This window comes from Nilaparvata lugens, chromosome 3, assembly GCF_014356525.2.
Source record: "Nilaparvata lugens isolate BPH chromosome 3, ASM1435652v1, whole genome shotgun sequence".
NCBI classification, from domain to species: domain Eukaryota; kingdom Metazoa; phylum Arthropoda; class Insecta; order Hemiptera; family Delphacidae; genus Nilaparvata; species Nilaparvata lugens.
In genome coordinates, this window is record NC_052506.1 from 81,902,804 (window position 1) to 81,917,439 (window position 14,636).

General features: G+C 36.0%; 1 protein-coding gene across 3 annotated transcripts in view; it reads left to right on the top strand.

Annotated features, from left to right (window-relative positions):
• Positions 1 to 14,636, top strand: part of LOC111044570 (ATP-binding cassette sub-family A member 2) — a 149,398-nt gene that overhangs the window by 34,240 nt on the left and 100,522 nt on the right. For all 3 annotated transcript variants that reach the window (XM_039424783.1, XM_039424785.1, XM_039424784.1), the window contains exons 9-13: positions 431 to 632; positions 3,821 to 4,025; positions 5,966 to 6,064; positions 8,102 to 8,285; positions 11,145 to 11,276. In XM_039424783.1, the coding sequence (XP_039280717.1) occupies positions 431 to 632; positions 3,821 to 4,025; positions 5,966 to 6,064; positions 8,102 to 8,285; positions 11,145 to 11,276 (822 nt within the window). The remainder of the gene's footprint in view (positions 1 to 430; positions 633 to 3,820; positions 4,026 to 5,965; positions 6,065 to 8,101; positions 8,286 to 11,144; positions 11,277 to 14,636) is intronic.

The window sequence follows — 14,636 nt, forward strand, 5'->3', positions numbered from 1 at the left end:
AAACATATCCTTAGAATTGGATTTTGACTGATAGTTTTCTAGTTGGTTATAGCAAACTAAATATACCTGGAAACCTAAGGTATAAAGGTATAAAGGTGCGTACAGACTTTCGCTCTGCTCCGCCGTCGAACGTCACTCGAGCAGATGGATTGATAATTGACCAAGAGTGGAACGCAAGAAGAGCTAACATCTCCCGTAACGTTCATGATCGATGCGAGGGCGGAGCGATTGCGGAACGTGGGCGGAGCGTGTGCGGAGCGGGTTGGAGGCGCGTATATCTGTACGCACCTTAAGAAAAATTTTCTGCACATTTTCTGTAGCAAATTTCATGTAGAATCTATGGTCTTCGGCCTTTGCTCCTTTCGTGGGACACTCTGATTGAAACTAATTTTAATTAAAACTAAATTAAAATGTGATTGTGTGTGTACAGCGCTGACCCGACTCTGATCTACTTCTTCCTTCTGATCTACTGCGTGGCGACGATTGCGCAGTCGTTCCTAATCTCTGTGTTCTTCTCGCGCGCGAACCTGGCCGCCGCTTCGGGTGGCATCATATTCTTTGTGCTCTATCTGCCCTATCCGTTCATGGTGCGATGGATGTCCATACTGCCGCCCTACATCAAAGCTATTATGGTAAGGAACTCACCTAAATATGTACTTCATTTTACATCCTCCATTCACCTATCCCATAACCCGACCACATTCATGAAATCGGATGCACGTATTTGCAAGTGTACATGAGATGATGCATGTCCAAGCATGCAGATGAGAAACAAAATCTGGAAAGAGCCATTGGGTCATATGAATAAAACCAGAGCAAATGCTCATGAGCAAGAGCATGGAGCATAATGTTTTGCTCATGAGCAAAAGGTGGAAGCAAAAGCATTTGCTCATTTTTATATGAATAAGCTTTACCTTATGCTCCTGAAATCTGGAGCAAATGCTCACGTTTTTTAAAGATTTTTCATCAGCTGATTCGCTTTTGTAGCCTTACTTTGTTTTTATAGCTCACGGAAGCGCTAAATATGCAAGTAGGGTGCACCGCTTGTGTTTGCGTCGTCTGCTCTGTTTTCTATTTATGAATAGAGTTTTAGGTTAGTTGAGTTTAGAATTTTGAAATAATAGCGTGAAAAAATGTCATCTCTATAATAATCTTCAGCATATTCTTATAATACCAATAGCCTTCTTATAATCGTCTACACTCTCATCTTCTTAAATGCCTATTTCCTATTTTGTGATGGCTATCTTTATAACAGGTAGCTATATTTTCTATTTATTCTTTTGTAGGGATAATGGTGATATATATCATGGTTGAATCTAAAAAGAGTTTTATAGTTCTCAACTATTGGTTGTGATCGTATCTGGTATAGTTTCCTCTACTTCATACGAATTAGTTGAGCCATTTTAAGCAAATGCTCAACTTTATTCATATAGCCCCTTGTGACTAGCATATAGCGGCTCACACTGAACGCCACTAGCAAGTGCACGCGATTGCACTGATTGCAGGTTTAATGCCTAGTGAGATCGGACTCCCCGATATTGGGAGTATTGGGCTGACGTAGACATTATCTCGGAAAAAAATGTTTTATGCAGAAAATATTATTGGTAATCTTCTCTTAATCATTTCATTTGCTTATCAAATAGTCAAGTCAAATGAGTAAAGTCAGAATCCTATTACTGTACCTAGACACTCGCCATTCTTTTCTTGTGCACAGATTCTGTAGTGTGCACAGATTCTACTGACAGCTGTCTCCGTCTTATCAGAATAGAATGAAATAGAAGTAGTTACATGAAAGATAAGTATTTTTCATTTTTTTCAATATAGCTTCTTGGAAGTTTTATTGCATAGAGTTACTGTTCACCGCTCGTAACTTGGCCTCTGGAAGGAATGCAGTCGATCTAGTTTTAGGCGTGACATATGGCACTGGAGAGCCAGGTAGCGAGTACACAAACGCTGTGGTCTATTTGCCTTCGCCAAATGTAATTGAGCAATTTCCATCCCACCAAATTTGTAATTTAACCAGCGATCTATAAGTAAAATTACATCCTAACGTTTTTAGTCGTTACATGAAATAATAGAGTTTAAGATTCAAGTTCAACTTTCAACTCAGAATTCACACTTCGAATCACTTCCCTACCTTCACTGTTTACAACTTTGTTCTTTTTGCGAGAAGTTTCCCCAGTCTGTGACTATAACTATTTTAACTATATCGCTATAACTATTTTTAAAGGCTACTAACTCAATGAAAAAATCTGGTGTGGCGCACTCACACAACTTTCCTTGCCGTTATGAAAATTGATCACCTGACGCTAGTGTTCCCGCGCATCTCCAGTCTACTATTCAAAGATTTGAGCCAGCTGGTGACAGGGCAATAACGCTGGAGACACACATGAGGTCAGCTATCTCTTCATAGTGAATGATTTAATAGAATCAACAATAATTTGCAATTGAATAATCACATTTTATCAAATTTAAAGCTTATTTTCAATTTTAGGTGAAAATGGTACTGAACATTAATTTTAGAGATTTTTATGCTCAATCTACTCCACTTGATTTTTTTTGTTTCAATTGTATCTGAAGCCTGATAATTGGGAATCTATCTGCATTGATGGGGCGGAGCTCCTGAATTTTTTTTTTTATTTTTAATATGGGACTTGTGGCAGTTGATAGAGCTTATCGATGACTATTTTAGGTATGAATTTGATTAAAATCGTTGGAGCCGTTTTTGAGAAAATCACGAAAACCCCTGTTTTTGACAACATTTTCGCCATTTTAGCCGCCATCTTGAATTGCATTTGATCGAAATTGTTCGTGTCGGATCCTTATAGTGAAAGGACCCTAAGTTCCAAATTTCAAGTCATTCCGTTAATTGGGAGATGAGATATCGTGTACACATACGCACATATATCATACACACACACATACAGATCAATACCCAAAAACCAGTTTTTTGGATTCAGGGGACCTTGAAACATATAGAAATATAGAAATTGGGGTACCTTAATTTTTTTCGGAAAGCAATACTTTCCCTTACCTATGGTAATAGGGCAAGGAAAGTAAAAATTAACACAACATTTCGACGTCACTCCAGTCATCTGCGGAAACAAAACTGAAAGCTGAATGGTGAATAGTTTCATTAGTGAGCACGGTTTGTAGTCACACTACCGAGTCGTCAACAACATGGCGCCACTCGTTCATTTCCCCCCTACGCCTCACAACTCAGAAGCCAAGTTACGAGCGGTGGACAGTACTATAGTCAACCGTACGAAAAACCGAATAACACGAATCTCCGTCTGATGGAAATTGGGAACAACGTTGCCAAATAAGAGTTGATCAACGTTATCCATAGCTTATTATAAATGAGAATTAATTTATATTTTCATAATACACCTGATGAAGTGGCAACGTCTAATGGTGCGGGGGGCTGCGGAGAGACTCATCTGTTTCTATTTCCATCGGCCTGTTTTCGGACGGTTGACTATAGTTTTGTCGTTTGTAATGCTTTTTGACACTTGATAAAGCTGGATTCGCATACAACAGTGAAAATATAATTCCCACGAATTCTAATTGGACTATTCGCATTCAGCCCGGTCGTTCGAGTATCAATAATTCCATTAGAACTTATGGGAATTATATTCTCACTGTCCACTGTCATTGTTTTTGTACGAATCCAGCTTTATGGGATAATACCCGAAACTAGTTGTGTCTAATTTCAAAAAATTGGTACTAGTAAATCTATTTGATAGAAAATTTCATTATTCATTTGTTGTAATCAATGTATTGAGAATGAATTTGTAATAATTTTGATATGGTGTTGTAGTGTCTATCATCGAACGTAGCATTTGGAGTGGCGACTTCCTACTTTGCATTCTACGAGGAACAAGGCACGGGGGCGCAGTGGGCCGAAATCAACTCCAGTCCACTCTACGGCGACAAGTTCAACCTGCTCTATGTCATCTATCTGCTCCTGTTCGACACCTGTATCTACCTCCTGCTCACCTGGTATCTCGAAGCTGTCATGCCTGGTAACTCACTCTTTTTCCCATAAAGTTTTCTCATAGAGTTTTCTACATTAACTGTAGTACACGGATACAGTTGATATGATGGGGGTGTAACTTTGATGACAGGTTGACATGGACCATGCATGTTGATAGTTTTGTGAAGAAAATAAGTGAAAGTCTCTTCCTTTTGAGAAATCTTGCAAAGTATGTCCCACAAAACACTGTTAAAGTTGCATACTTCGCTACTTTCTACTGTTACCTCACATATGGTATAGAGCTTTGGGGTTGTACCATAAAGGAAAATATGAAGAGGGTATTTGTATTGCTAAAGAGGGCAATACGGTATATAGCGGGCTTTGGATTTAATCACCCCTGTAGAGGGATGCGTTCAGATCATTTTCGCTGCTGACGGTGCCATCGATTTACATGTTTAGAATGATTATCTATACTGTAAAAAATAGAATGGGCCTGAGACTTATCTCCGATGCGCACTCCTACAACACTAGAGGCAGAGACAACTTTGCGATTCAGCCGCATAGGAGGAAGCTTTTTGAGAGTAAGCCTAGTTATTCAGGCTGCAAATGTTATAATAAGCTCCCTATACATTTAAAGCATGCATCCACCAGCATTCCTCTTAATAGATTTAAAGCCGACCTTCAAAAATATCTCACCGACCAAAAGCGTATATAGAAAATAAGTAAAAGTCTCTTCCTTTTGAGAAATCTTGCGAAGTAAGTCCCACAAAACACTGTTAAAGTTGCATACTTCGCTACTTTTTGAAGGAATCGCTACTATTTTTATTAGTAGACTATATTTATATTTGTAATAATTTTACGACGTTCAACTGTTTGCTTGTGTAATAATGAGTACACTGTGTTGAATGGATTGAATATCTATCTATCTATCATAAATTGTGATGATACTGTATCATATTGTGGATGATACTTTATCATATATTGTGTTGAAACTATATCATGTGTGGCGATACTATTTATTTTTTATTTATTCACAATGCAAAAATAACACTAATGTAATAACATTGAAAGATAAAATAATACGGTAGTCCTTGTGCTATTTTTCTTATACTGTATCATATTGTGTTGATACTGTATCATGTGTGGTGATACTGTATAATATTGTGTTGATAGTGTATCATGTGTGATTATACTGTATCATGTGCGGTGATACTGTATCATATTGTGTTGATACTAAATCATGTGTGGTGATTCTGAATCATTTTGTGGGTGATACTGTATCTTATTATGTTGATACTGTGTCATGTGTGGTGATACTGTGTCATGTGTGGTGATACTGTATCATGTGCGGTGATACTGTATCATGTGTGATTATACTGTATCATGTGTGGTGATACTGTATCATGTGGTGATACTGTATCATTTTGTGGGTGATAGTTCATCATTTATGGTGTTACCGTAGAGAAAAGGTAGGAAAGATATTACTAAAACTAATAACATAATATAATAAGTTTTAAAATCGAGTGAAAAGGTCCAGATAATAAAATAATAATAATAATATCGAGTGACCTGGCTGGCTCAGGTCTGGTGTCAGAGTTTTCAGGTCGCAACTGATCAATTTCAGGGCCTCTGACATGACCTAACGACTGCTTTTAAGGCAGCCGGGATCGACGGCTTAACGTTTCCATCCGAAACACGGGAGTGGCCCGAGATAAATATCTTGCCCGGGCCGGGATTTGAACCCGGGCCTCTTAATCATGAAGCCAGCATCTGATCCACTCGACTACGGCCACTCCTATAGGTCCAGATAAAGATATAAAAGAGAAAGAGAGAGAGATAGAGATAGAGATACATAGAGAAAGATAGAAAAAATATTACTAAAACTAATAACATAAGTTTTAAAATCGAGTGGAAAGGTCCAGATATGTACGATGGAGTTGGAGTTAATAGAATTTTCTAATAAATTTTGTTGTTAATTTAATGTTGCAGGTCTGTACGGTATTCCAAAGCCGTGGTACTTTCCTTTCACAACTTCCTATTGGTGTGGAACCACTAAAGGAGTGACGGACATCAATGTACTGAGAACAGGTATAATAATACCTCTTTTAGAATAGTTTTATCAATTTTTGTATAATTTATGTATGAAATTTATTGTATAGTGATAAACCTATTGTTCTCATTTGGCATTGACCTTTCCTAGTATTCATTAATTAATTTTCCCTAAGCTATCTAGCTACCAGTAACTTTAATGATCGTTTTGCATTCAATTTCTGATCAATTTTGAATGTACAACAATCATTTGAAACTTTATGTATGATTGGGTTAGATTCAGAAATAACACTCTTAGTTTTTTCATTTATTTATTACCAAAGTCCACTGCTCTTTTCATCCAGATCATACAGTGATGCTTCTGATGACTTCAGAAGCGTTTACAATAAAACCTATTCTATTCTATTCCATTCTTAATATATAATATTCAGTTGCAAAAAGATGAAAAATATTTCAAAATGCCACTTTCATTATTATTAGCATTTTTCGGGTTTCAATTATTGTTTATTTGTGTTGCATATTATTTGTGAGGTTAGGGATTAAATTTCTAATTAAAAGATTTATTGAAAGAATAAAACGTTGATGTTGTTAATACCACTATATTAAGTTTCTTTTAGTTATGTTTCTTTTCTGGCTCAAAATTTTGCAAAATTACTCAAAAATTTCCAATTTATAGAGATTTGAGTGAAATATTTTTGTTTTTAATCAGTTTTCAAATATCAAAATTCAAAATTTTTAGTTTAGTTATTAGTTTTGAAGTGGAAATCGGACTTTTTGAAGTGACAGTGAAATCTTAACCTTATTCTTTTTTGAAACTTTTATTTGTAAAAATTTGGGAGAAGACAGTTTTGGGCTATGCCTGTTGTCTTCTCCCAATCATATTATAATATTATGATCTGTAATTGCCAATGAAATAAATAAATAAATATTTGTTCAAAATAAATATTAATTACAGAACCAGGTTTTATGATAACACCTTCCACATCTTCAGCTGGTATAGACAACATCAACGTGTTATTCTTCCAATTATGGAGAAATACGACAACATCTCATACCATACAATCAAATCATTGAGTGATTTATGGTTGAAAAAATTGAGAGGTTGTTGATAATAAATTCAATTGTTTGGTCAAGGTTCAACTACATCAAGAAATGCACTATTCTAATGATTCTTGTAATAGATTAACAACTGAAAGCTCAAAGCAAAATCAAAATTGGACTTGTAGAAAAAATGAAACCATGAAATTGAAACTGTACATATATTGATAACGGCAATATTGGCATAGTGAGGAGTTAGAGAGATTGAAGTAGAGATACATTAATGTAGCAGAAGTACATGTTGTGTTATGGGCGCCGCATTATGAGGAGCTCGTGATAGATAGAATTTTTGCTTAAGAAAATATTATTGATAATTTTATACGAGAATGAACAGTTAATATTACATCAATAAACCTGTATCAGCTACCGTCTATAGCAGGCATTGACAAGACAGAGAATCAGTAACGTTGTTCTCCTATCTTTCTCCACTGTCATTTTAACGTGCACCTCACTTTAGCCTTGCAGCATGGAATTTATAATATAAAATTCCCATTCAAACATATCTCTGTTAAATCTGTGAATTGAAATTCATAGAACATAAATTTATATTTTGGAATCTTTCTGGAAGAAATTGACAATCGCACTGTACTAAACTATTGTTAGTACGGGTAATCATATTATTTTTTCAAGGAGTTTTTTTCAAAAAACCTCGCCATACTTTTTTGTAAATTTATCTATCAACATTCGAAAGAGACAGTTTTGTCCTCTCTCGATCAAAATTATATATCATGATTGGTGTCTCTGTTAATTGATGAAATAAACAATCAAGATAAACGAATTGTATTGTCAATTCGACAATATCTGTGTTTGAATGTGCTGACGAATCTTAACCTCTTTTGAACTAATTTTCAAAAATTCGGGAATGGAATAGTAAGGGCTACAATCCTGTTCTTCCATTCCCAATCATCTTATGATTATGTATTTTTTTCTTTGTTGAATAATAAAAAAAATAATTCAGTTGTTTTTTTCGGGTTGTAGGTAGTATAGCGAACGAGAACTGTGAAAGCGAGCCGCTGAAACTGAAGCAGGGCATCACCATTCAGAGTCTGTCGAAGGTCTACTCGAACGGCAAGGTGGCTGTTCGTGACCTCTCACTCAACTTCTACGAGGGACAGATCACCTCGTTCCTCGGTCACAACGGAGCCGGCAAGACTAGCACTATGTGAGTCACTTGAGCACTAAATTTATTAATGAAATAATGTCAACAATCAGTACAAAACATTGAATGAAAGAAGCATTGACAGAATAGAGTACGGATGCAGCCACTATCTCCGTAAAGAAAGCTATAGTGCATTCTGGTGTCGTCAGTACAGGTAAGGCTCCTACACCAATAAAACACTAGCTGATATAGATCAGCTGAAATCAACAAAGTTTTATTGGTGTAGGAGCCCTACCTGTACTGACGTTACCATCAACCACCTGTCATGCACTATGGCTTTGTTTACGGAGGTAATGACGCAGCATGGGAGGTGTGCCCACGGTATTTGGATGAAAACGGTAGAGGCCACGAAATGTGTGAGCAGTGGCCAGCAAGCTAGATTGCGTCATCGCCACCAACCAAGGTTTTCAACACCTATTGGCAATTTATAAAACTTATTCGTTAAAAACAGATGATTGATATAAAATGACGTCAGCTGATATAAAATGACGTCAGCTACACCGGAAATTTAGCACAAACATACCCGTGACACCTACCGTCTTCTTCCATATACTGAGGGTGTGCCTACTGTATGCATAAATGGGGAAGGTCGAATCACTTTTCGTGTACGCACAAAGTGCGTACAGATATATGCGCCACGAACACGCGCATTTCACTTTTTAACAGCTGATGCTATACTTATTATATCTGTATCCTACTGTTGATGTACAAATACAGATATGATAAGCATAGCTTCAGCTGTTGAAAAGTAATATACACGTGTTTGTGGCGCATAAGCATTAGACGGCAATGGCGTAAGTCGGTAAGCATCTTAAGCCTAGTTTACACATCGCCAATTAGCGACACAGTTGTCTTTGGACAATTGTCATCACGTGGTTGCGGATTGTCGGAGGCCAGGCCAGTTAAACGTGAAAATGTTTATACGCGGCCAACTATTGGCACGTCAGTTGACAGCTAAACATGTCCAAGTTCTCGTCATCTGTTGTGACTAAACAGCTGAACTGGCAAAAACAAGACAGCGCTACTGACCTACACCGTTCACACGGCGCCAATTGTCGCGGCAACTGAGATTCCGAGTGGTGGGGGTCTCGCTGGGCCCAATTGACTGTCGATAGTCTACTCCCGGAGACAGCTGAATTTCGGGACAGTTGGCAAGACAATTGGCCTGAAGTGTTTATACGAAGACAATAATTTTATACCTGTCAGTTGCCTTATGACAATTGTCTCACCAATTGGCATCGTATAAACTAGGCTTTAAGGCAAGCTGTGGTGGAGTGTCCCAGAACAGCCTATCAAGGTGCATAGGAAGATTTTTTGGTGGCTATACCAGCATCAATAGCCTATCTAAACTAATTTAAAATATTCCTTTAACCCAGGGACTTTAATAGCCTTTAATAGTGACTGTAAAATTTTCTTTTTCAAATGAGTTAGATGTTTTATTCGTTCTATATTTTGATAAATTCAACATTCTAGTAGATTCATCTTATTTGGACTCAAAATTGTGTGTTAATTGAGTTAACATTTTTACATAACCTCTAGATTGTGTATTCTAAATTTAGGTTTAAAACAGTTTTGAGCGAATTACTGTTGGTCTACCTGAATTGTTTATGTAGGCCTATATGAATAAATAAATATGTTTTTCATGTTCAATATATTGTGACTCACGTGTGCTTCTGACACACACAGTTTATCAGAAAAACTATAGTTTATTCATCGAAAACAGAGCCAACAATACCATAGATCAAAGTGATCACTCAAATTCGCTGTTAATTACTCAACTCGCAAATACCAATCCACAATGCTTCAATTAGAACTAAATCATGTAGTGTGATTATTCAGTTCAATTTATGACAAAGATGTTAGGTGGCTACTGTGAATCGGTCTTGCTGCTTCAAGATCTACTCTCACAAGCGCTTGTTTGTTTGCATTGCCTCTCAGCTCTCATAACCCAAGGATAATATATAGGACTATCATTGACCGAGTGAAGTGAGGTCTAAGATTTAAGTCGACGGTTTTGCATTTCTATTTTTATGTTTATATAATATATGTTTATATTTATGCTCCGCATTTTCGGCGAAACGGAGCAATAGATTTTCATGAATTTTAACAGGTATTTTCCTTTTTGAATTTCGCGTCGATGTATACTTAGGGTTTATTGAAATTTTGTATTTTAAGGATAATACAAAAGGAAAAGGAGTCTCCTTCGAACGTCAATATTACCGTAAAAATCAGACTATAGAATTATTCATCATAAATCAGCTGTCGAGTGGATTATTAAAATTGCATGCAATGACGCATGCAATATTGGTTTCTCAATGTAATTTGGTAAAAAATCAGCTGACGTGTGGACTATTAATTGCATGCGTCATTGCATGCAATTTTCATGCACTATTGAATGTACTATCAAAACATGCAATGACGCATGCAATCAATAACTAAAATAAAATAGTATTTTCTCTCCACCTATCTCTGCTTTCTACCCGGGCTGGCCTGTTGCCAGTATGTCTTTAGATTTTGATGTAAGTATTTTTGATACACCAACCCCAACAGCCATTAGCCGTTTTCACACAGATATCTCGCCGTCACGACATACAGACAGGATTTACTCTGATGGACAGTATAAGAGGAGGCTGTGAATTATAACTGCGCGAGGTCTACTGTTCACAGAACCACTAGTATATAGTATATATATCCTTTAGGTATACTATCTATCCTATATACTATCCTCGCCTAGAACCGACTATGGTAAGACCTCATTTAAAATTTTCATGACTATTCCAAAGACTACTATAAGAATCTAATGTAATTTATGTTGAATATCAACTTGGTTTTTGTTGTAACGAATGTTTTTTGTGTTCGCAGTTCGATGTTGACTGGCCTCTTCCCTCCATCGAGTGGTACGGCAAAGATCTACGGCCTCGATATAAGAACAGACATGGATGCCATACGTAAAAGCATGGGCATGTGTCCTCAGCACAATGTGCTATTCAACTTGTAAGTATATAGTTGAATTTTATGTATTTTTGATTTGAATAAATAAATAAATAAATTTTTATTGTCATTAAGCAACATTGGCAATAGACAAAGTCAAAACTACACTAACATTATGCAAGTCAGAAGGTTATAAGTTGATATAATTGAAAGTATATACGATATACATAAATATAAACACATAAACATAACTACATCTAAAGTAAGCCCAGAAGAATTCAAATATTCATCACTATACAAACAACAGTACAAACAAGGCCCTGTCAAAATGTTAAAACAAGAAAGAAAAGCTTTAAGAAATCATACATTAATAATCATATTGGAATCCAAGAACTCTTGTATAGAATACATTGGTGTTTTCACTAACCAGTTGAAAAGTTTCATTTTAAATCTATCTGTAGACTCATTTATTAAGCTTAGAGGTAACTTATTGTACAGTTTCAGACCAATAATATTGTAGCTATTCATTGACTTTGAAAGCCTTTGGAATGGTATATTCAGTCTATTCTTATTTCTTGTTGAATAAGAATGTATGGTATGTCTTGGAATTTTCTCTACCTTTGTTTTTACATGTATTAGAGCAGTGTATATATAAAGATTTATGATTGTCAAGATTCTCAACTTGATAAACAAAGGTCTACAATGCTCAGTACTATTATGCGCATCTGCTAATATCCTGATGGCTTTTTTCTGAAGTAAAATTACACTGCTAACATGGCTACAATTACCCCAAAACAACACGCCATATAAAAGAATACTTTGAAAAAATGCAAAATAGGCTGACCTTACATAGCTATCAGGTACATAATTTTTTAATTGCTTCAACAAATAAATAGTAATATTCTTAATATTCTCACAAATCTTAGTAATATTTGATGTATAATATTAGCATTTGTGTGTTTGTAGTTGTTCCTCAATTACTCCGTTTCAATCATCCTTATACAGGGTGTTTATAAATGAACGGAGGGGTTTCAACTCATTATAAAATTAATTACATTGAACTTACGGTTAATGTATGCGAAATGAAAGAGTAATTCAAACAGTTTTGGTTGTTGGCACAAGTGCGCATGTGTGTGCAATGTTTCTGTAATGTTACCGTTAAGGTGCGTACAGATTTGCGCGCCGCGAACATGAGCAATTCACTTTTAATCAGCTGACTATATCTGTATTTTTACAGAAACGGTATAACATATAGATATAAAAAGCTTGGCATCAGCGGATTGAAAGTGAATTGCTCAAGTTCGCGGTGCGTATATCTGTACGCACCTTAAGACAGAGGTAGCAGCGAAGATGGTGACTAGACGGATAGGCCGCAAGGGTCCCAATGACAGGGCTTGCTTTGCATGGCCGCCTCGTTCTCCCGACCCAACTCCTTGCGATTTTTACTTTCCTTGCCCTACTACCATAGGTAAGGAAAGTATTGCTTTTAAAAAAAAATTAAGGTACCCTAATTTCAAGTTTTCTATACGTTTCAAGGTCCCCTGAGTCCAAAAACATGATTTTTGGGTGTTGGTCTGTGTGTGTATGTGTGTGTGTGTGTATGTGTGTGAACACGATAACTCCATTCCTAATCAACAGATTGACTTGAAATTTTAAACTTAAGGTCCTTATACCATGAGGATCTGACAATAAGAAATTCAATAAAATTGAATTCAAAATGGCGGAAGAAATGGCGGATAATTACTAAAAAACCATGTTTTTCACGGTTTTCTCTAAAACGGCTCTAACGATTTTCTTCAAATTTATACCATGGATAGCTATTTATAAGCCCTATCGAACTGACATGAGTCTCATTTCTGAGAAAATTGCAGGAGCTCCGTAATTTACTTGAGAAAAAAGGCGGATAATTACTAAAAAAAAAACATGTTTTTCACGATTTTCTCATAATAACTTGACCGATTTTTTTCAAATTCATACTCTGTATAGTTATTTATCATTTTCTGGGAAACTAATGGGGGGTCCACCCCATCATTGAGAAATGGACTTTGTAATCTCCTTCTCGTGCATGAGGTAGGTAGGTAGAGCAGTTCATAAAAAGAACACATAGTCTAGATATTTCATCTGTAGAACAGCTGTTTTGACGACTTTAAAAAAATGACGACTAAAAAAATCATCGAATTTCACAATTTACACAAAGGAAAAAGTACTCTGAAAACAATTATATATACACATATACAAAAGTCTGATCGTAGTTTCAAATATGAGCAAGGAAAGTTGTGTGAGTGTACCACACCAGATTTTTCCTTTAAGGCTTCATCAAGGATCATGTGTACGTTCCTTCACTAACAGCTAGCCTCCCTGAATTAAGAGAACGGATTGAATCAGCTGTTGCTACAATTACTGAAGACACACTTATCAACGTTTGGGAGGAGCACAACAATAGGCTGGATGTGTGCCTTGTGACAAATGGTAGTCACATTGAAAATTTATAAGGTTCTTAGTAAAACTGTTCGAGTTACTCTTTCATTTGACATATCATTATTTTACAACAGTAAGTTTAATGTAATGAATACTATTAAGAGTTGAAACCCCTATATTCATTTATAGACACTCTGTATATGAATAAACTAATAGTTCTGTGAACAGTAGACCTCATGCAGTTCTCTCATCCACAAGTATCTGATGTCACCTTTTCTAGTTGATCCAGTTGAATCACAATTCACAAAACAAGACAAAACAAAATTACAAAGATTTACGAAACAAATAAAACACAATAAAATGTTACAAATATAAAAAACCATGGGCTTAGTGTTTGGGTGTGTTGGAGAAGAGAGAAAAAAGAGAGGAAGATACCTAGCCAACTATGGTTTCCCATGTAATAGGCAGGCAAAAAAGAGAAGTAATGAGGAAAAAAGGAAGGGAGAAATGGGGGGAAGGAAGAAAACAGAGGAATAGGTACTCAAAATAAAGGTAAGCGAGTCCACTGAAAAATGAAAAAACTAATGAAAAAAAAAATGCTGGAGCAGAAATCTTGAGTCATATATCTAAATGGAAGAAGAAATTACTGTATGTCCAGTTTAATTTTTCCGCTGATCTTATTGTCCATGAGAAAGTGATTTGGAATGAGGTTTATTATTTTAGTACCTATGTAAATTAATTGCCTCCTTATACATTCAATATTAGTGTTATAGGTTACATATTTGTTAGCAGTGGCCCTTAGATTATAATAATTAAGAGTAGAGTTTATTGTGAGAGGAAAATCGGATCTATATTTTATTAAGTACTCAATTACGGGTTTTATGTATAATTGACGTATAGTCATGACCTCAAAATCACTAAAAACCATATCCGTTGGATAGAGCCTGGGTTTGCTTAATATAGTTTTAATTATCAGTTTTTGTGCTACAAATAATTCAGCAATAT